This window comes from Colossoma macropomum, unplaced genomic scaffold (assembly GCF_904425465.1).
Source record: "Colossoma macropomum unplaced genomic scaffold, Colossoma_macropomum, whole genome shotgun sequence".
Lineage (NCBI taxonomy): Eukaryota > Metazoa > Chordata > Actinopteri > Characiformes > Serrasalmidae > Colossoma > Colossoma macropomum.
Window position 1 is genome coordinate 12,619,394 of NW_023494788.1, and position 6,383 is coordinate 12,625,776.

Below are 6,383 nucleotides of genomic sequence, written 5' to 3' on the forward strand. Positions count from 1 at the left end.
GGGGAAAGAGGAAGTGGCCAGGCTCCTCATAAACCGACTCTGGGAGAACTCCCACTCAGTGACGTCTTCAGGGTGTGTCAGAGTCCAAAATGAATGGAGCATTTGAGCAAAATCATAGTTTGTAAATGTTTAAACATTTTATATAGAATAATTCATTCATTTCCTGAACACAGAACAGCATAAAACATTTTAACCCCGCGGCTATATTTTGGAGCGCTTTTGGAGCGCCTCATTTACGCCAAGCGCAAAACGCTTCAGCCTATGAGCTGCTGTGCTCACCAACCAATCAGTACTCAGTAGCAGTAATGCTATAGGGCTTCCTGCACAAAACTTGTTTGCTGTTAAAAAGAAATGAAACTGTTTTAACTTTTCGTTTTAGCCGTTTAAGCTCCATTCACCCCCAATCGTTGAGGACTCACTCGCGGGCGCCCTCTGGCATTTTGCACTCATGTTTTTGATGTAACAGGTGAAATACAAAGTGGCCAGCTCCCCTTGATCTGGCTCTAGTTAAACGTCTCATCTTTAATAATCTTTGCTTTCATACAGTGTCCAATGTCCAGTTCTGGAAATTAGATATTATAATAAAAAATCAACGAAACCGAAAAACAGGTTTTAGGCAGTAGGACACTAGCATTCACACTCATTTTTAAGTTCACGCAGACTGATCTCATGAATGTACATATGGTAATGTTAGAAAGTCTTAACTGATTTTTTTTTTAATAGACGCAGATTTAGCGTTTTCTTTAGTAGAAACTGAATATCTTATACAGATTCTCAGAATGATTTACAGCACAAAAAATGTAAAATGTTAAAAAAAAAGGTATTGTGAGATATTTTTAGAGCAGCTCTAATGAAAGCAGTGTTATTTGTAGTATTTGTTTGTATCTTTAACTTGTAATAACTTACATTTTGATATGATGTAATGTATTTCGCCCAAAACCTTCATATGATTCCATTCCATTCATTTTGCACCTTTATGGTTTGGACTCTCTCGGCAGCGCCCTCTAGCGTCAGCCCAACCGAGTGGCAGGTCTCCTCTGATTGGCCCGCGGTCAGGCGCCTGTTAAACTAGTTTTGATTGGGCCGCAGTCCTGCTCCCGCCTTAAGATGACGCCGTCTCCATGGTATCCAATATGGCGGCCCACGGTAAGGAAAATACTGCTGGTTAGAGTCAAACTGATCCTCTTACAGTGAGAAATAAGATCAGTATGTGTATTTCGTTAAAAAGGCAGCGCTTTTGTGTGTGTATACCGTCGTTTTATTTTGATGCGATATAACAGGATGGCTAACAACGCTGATGTAAGGGTTTGATCACACAGCAGCGACCTGAGCCTGTGACCAGTCTGTCAATAAACAAAGCTAGAACAATGAGAGATTTCTCACAGAGAGGCTTAAATTAGTTTAAATCCGTGACGATTTTCCTACTTCACTTGTGTTTTGAGTTCAAACGTGCAGAGAAACGTTTCTAGTCCGGTGCAGCATCGTATAAATTTCGTTGTTCTCATCATTGCTGTCATTAGTGTGGGGTAGGTGTATATACAGTCTACCACCGTCGCTCCCCGGGTCAGCATACACACTTCAAAAAGAAGGTTCTTCAGTGGTTCTTTAGCAAAGGTAGTGGGTCTACTTAGAACCCTGATGTCTATAAAGAACATTTCTAAAATGTTTCTGTGTAGCACCAAAAAGGGTTCTACTATTATTGTAACGATGTCAGGCTTGCACTAATAGAAGAACGTTTTTTGGTGCAAGGTTCTATATAGAACCATATACAACACATTATCCATTAATCTGAAGAACCATTTAAGCAAGAAATGGTTCTATATAGAACTCATGGTTCTAAACAGAACAATGTGTAGGAACCAATCAGTAAAAGCAGGTCTAAACCAAACAGCCACGAAGTCCACAAGGTGTTGGTAACAGGCCCACCATTTCTGTGAAGATCAATAAAAGCATTATTTTATCAATGAAAATGTTCTTTTTTAAAGTCTATTATTTCGTTGTTAGTACCAATACTACTATCAGGAATGCTGAAAGCTATTTACTTCTCATTTAGGTTCATGGGTGGCCTCTAACTGAATAATTTTGGGGGGATAAAAGTTGAATATGGGTGATATGGCTTTAGTTGTCTTTATATCATTTTTAGTTTTTGCACTTGTCTTATGTCACCTCTATTAATGCTTGTCCAAATGATCAGATTCAGAACAAATCTATAGTTTTCATTGTAAAACAAGTGACATTGTGACCCACATTGTGACCCTATTTATGAGGGCAGCTCAAACTCAAGCTGTGGAGCTTTACATTCTATTGAAGGGTGCAGTATCAGTGTTCATAGTAGGCATGGGTGATACCACTAATTTTCTTGCCGCTGCCATACCAGTAATACCAAGGCTAATATCCCTTTATCAGTGCTTTTAAAATGTATCTTTTGCATGTGTGAAAACTAGTAAATGAAGACATAACTGCATTAGTATCATATAATGTGCCACATAGACTGACTGCTTACTCTATAGCTCTGTTCAAAATGGCATACTGTGTGATATACACTGATGTGCCAAAACATTATGACCACTCACAGATGAAGCGAATAGTGTTAATTATGTTGTAACAACAGTGCATGTCAAGATCTGGAATATATGTATTATATATGTAGTTCTTGTGTTTGATGCTGGAAAGTTGGGTAGGCGTGAAGACCTCAGCAACTTTGAGAAGGGCCAGATTGTTATGGCCAGACAACTGGGTCAGAGCATCTCAGAAATGGCTTGTGGAGTCCTCCTAGTCAGCAGCTGTGAGTACCAAGGGATGTGTCACACACAGTGCATCGTGGTAACCCAGTTAGAGTGCACATGGTAACACCTGTCCACCATCACAAGTGCCTACAATGAGCATGTGAGAATCAGAACTGAATCTTGGAGCAATGGATGCACTGTTTTCCTGGGGGAAGTGATGGCACCAAAATGCACTGTGAGAAGAAGTCAAGTGGGTGGAGGGAATGTGATGCTCTGTACAGTGTTCTGCTGGAAACCCCAGGTCCGCACATTCATGTGGTTGTCAATTTGACACATGCCACCTATCGAAACACCGTTGTGGGTCAGGTAAAGCCTAATGGCATTGGCCTCTTTCAGCAGGACAGTGCGCCCTGCTACACTGCACACATTGTTTGGGATGATTTGAGGAACACGACAAAGAGTTCAAGGTGTTGTCCTGGCATCTCAATCTGTTCAAGGATCTGTAAAATGTGCTATGAACAAGTCTGATCCGTAGTGACTCCACCTTACAACTTACAGAAGGGTTAAAGAATATGCTGCTAACGTCTTGGTGCCAGATAAAACAAAGCACCTTTAGAGGCCTTGTAGAGTCCATGCCTTAGTCGGTTGGAGCTGTTTTGGCAGCACGTGGGGGACCAACAGCATATTAGGTAGGTCGTAATGCTTTGGCACATTTGTGTACACTATGGTATCTAGCATGTGACAGTTATCATTATGCACAATATGTACCATTTGAAGTAATCAGATGAAATGCAGTAGGTTTGTAAACAAGGCTGATATTTCTTTTGCAGGAAGGCACCCTATTGTATCCTTTCACCGTAATACCAACTCTTCATTCTTGTGCATCACTTCTCCAGTGCTGTCTTAAGAAAATAAAACATTTTGAGTACTTAACTACAACCTATTATGATATTAGCCTCCTTAACAAAATATCTCAGTTGTCCTCCATGCCTCTGCAGGTCCTCTTTTATTTGAATAGCTGGTATTTTGCTGCCTTCTTCATAGCTGAGATTTTAATGTTTGTTTATAAAGGTAAAGTACCATATGATCATTTGTCATCTGCTGCATTTCTGTTTTATTAATAGTGCAGTGATGTGACTTTCATAGAAAACATACTGTTTAAAATTTTGTCTTTAGGAGTGTTGCTCCCATACCCTCAGGCAAATCTTATACTGGACATTGTTCTTCTGCTTCTCTACGTTGGTCTTGAAACCCTCAGACTCTTTTATGGTATGTTGTAACTGTTACAATGTTGGGATTCATTTATATATATTTACTTTTGTCAGATTTCTGTTATAACGGGTGACTGTGCTTTTTGCAGGCTGGAAGGGAAACCTGTGTGAGCGCTCCCTGACTCTGTCCATTAGTGTTTGTATTCTGGTGCCCTGCACAGTACTGAGTGTCTACTATCTGCTACTGCAGACTTTTGTCCTGCGCCTGGAATTCATCCTTAATGCAGTCGTGCTCTGCTTCTATGGCCTGGAGCTGATTCTAGGTCTAATGACAATTTCCTCTTTTTGCAGGTAACCTTTGTATTATTTGGTGTGTTGAACCTAATTTGAATAACAGGAAAACACTGCTTTTTTATTTTTGTATTTTATTTACACTGAACTTCAAGTATGATTACCCTAGTTTAAAGCGAAACTCCGGCCAAAATGAAAAATGTGGTTACATCGCTACATCTGTTGTAAACATGAATTCTAGCCTCTTGCTGCAGTGCCATAGTAGTCTCTAAAGCAAATTTTTTTCTAGCTCAGAACTAGGAAAACCCACTTCTGACAATGGATCTTAAGGTGGAAGTACATTTTGAAAGACTACAAGAGCTTTGGAGTGGCTTTGGCTGTGCTTCTTTTTTCCCGCTAGCTGGCTAATTATTAAACTGAATTATTCATTTAACAAAGAAAAAAGTTTAACAACCACTATAGCCTTCATGCCATCCAGCACCACAAAGTATTTATTAGTCTCTAAATCAGCGGCTAGCAGTCAGGATTTGTTGAGCGCTGCAGGAATTCCCATTGGTTGTGATATGTATTTGCATAATGCATGGTGGTTATTGTAGTGAGAGAAGACTGATGGACGAATGAAAACAATACAAAATTGTGAATTCTGTGAAACTGAAGGCAAAAGTTTGCAATATTGTACTACAGGATAATACATAATAGATAACATACTATTTGCAAGGTTTAACCCTCTAGGTCAGCCCTTTTTCGAACAAGTACATTAGAGTAGTTTGCATGCACAGTATGTATGCAAAGCTGAATCATGTGTTATGTTAATTTTTATGTAATGTTATAAATTGTTTCATTTCTGAACATCAGTATAATCTACTTTTTTTCTGTTTGAATATCTACTTATCTGTTTGTATTTTCATTCTTTCAGGGCCTCTGTTTACTAAGCATGCACATGAAGATGGGGAACTGTTTGATACGTTGCTTGGGTGTTAGATTGTCAACAGTCTCAGAAACATACAGTAATATATAGATTATGTGAATCTGTACGACTTACTCTACTTTCCAGCTGTAACTGAGATCACTGTCTGACATGTTTAGCTTTAAATGCTTTTCAGAGTGAAGACTTAAATGTATAAATGTGTTTTGCACTGCAAACTGTGTTTTGTATTTTGGTAGCATGAAAGTGTTTTTTTAATAAACAAACTATTTTTTCTAAAACAGCATTTTCTTGTAAGCCTCTTTTGATTCAGAATCTGAGTGAAAGGGAATTCTACTGATTTTTCATTTTTTTCATTATTAAATCATTCAGAAGTAAAATTAATTCAGTTTGTTTTCATTCTACAGAAACTTGCAGGGTCAAAATGGCTCACAATGGTGATGATCGGAGCCAGACGTCCAAAGAATGTGTTGTCTCTAAAAACTACATCAATTTTTTGGCCTAAAAATGTATTTTAGTCCAGTTTTTTGTTCCATTCTTTGAGAGGCAATCTAGTCTCCTTAGAAAACTTATTTTTGTTTAGATTAACCACTATTTTAGCACTATCAACATTACATTTTAAAACTCAGAAGACAGGTATCTGACAGGTTCACTGGTCATTATGAATAGTAAATAAAATGGCTATATTTACATTGTAGACATTGTGACCCCTGGTTCCTATCACGACCACTGTAAAGATATTGGCGTCTGTAAGTTTCTATACAATGCATCATTTCACATCAAACCACTCTGAATAACTTTTTTTCACATTTCATTTGAAATATGCAGATTGTTTAAAATCAGTAAATAATGTAATTTATAATAATATTAAAAAATGTGTTTAGAGTATGATATTGAAGTATGATTGTGACCTTTATTGAAAAATAACCATTATTTATACCAAAACAACAGCCTGATTGCAACTACCACATAGTCCATATTTTTAAATTTTACATGTAAATTATCATTTTAGAGTTATATAATATTATAACAGAAATATTTTATTTAGAGAGAATCACGTTACTATTTTTGGAAGGTGCCCTGTGAAGGGGTGGAGAAGTGCTTAGCATCACCGTTTCGGCCTCCATAGGAGAAGCGTATTTTTCCTACCTGTTTTCCGACAAGTCCCACCTCCTGCGTTATTATTGGTTAGTAGTTCATAGCCAATCCTAGCGGAGCAGGTCTGACCGA

The 6,383-nt window shown here is 38.1% G+C and overlaps 1 protein-coding gene across 3 annotated transcripts; it reads left to right on the forward strand.

Moving 5' to 3' along the window:
* The first annotated feature begins 1,120 nt into the window (after positions 1-1,120).
* Positions 1,121-5,428, forward strand: si:rp71-1d10.5 (transmembrane protein 216). 3 transcript variants are annotated; one of them, XM_036567819.1, is made up of 6 exons: positions 1,121-1,146; positions 3,557-3,570; positions 3,704-3,797; positions 3,903-3,995; positions 4,087-4,288; positions 5,145-5,428. In XM_036567819.1, exons 1-6 carry the CDS (start codon positions 1,122-1,124, stop codon positions 5,158-5,160), a joined length of 444 nt encoding a protein of 147 aa, XP_036423712.1. In that variant the 5' UTR covers position 1,121; the 3' UTR covers positions 5,161-5,428. The 3 variants fall into 3 exon arrangements, with proteins under 3 accessions (XP_036423712.1, XP_036423713.1, XP_036423711.1); XM_036567820.1 differs by lacking the exon at positions 1,121-1,146 and adding an exon at positions 2,252-3,415; XM_036567818.1 differs by lacking the exon at positions 1,121-1,146 and having other exon boundaries at positions 2,252-3,570.
* Positions 5,429-6,383: the final 955 nt, after the last annotated feature.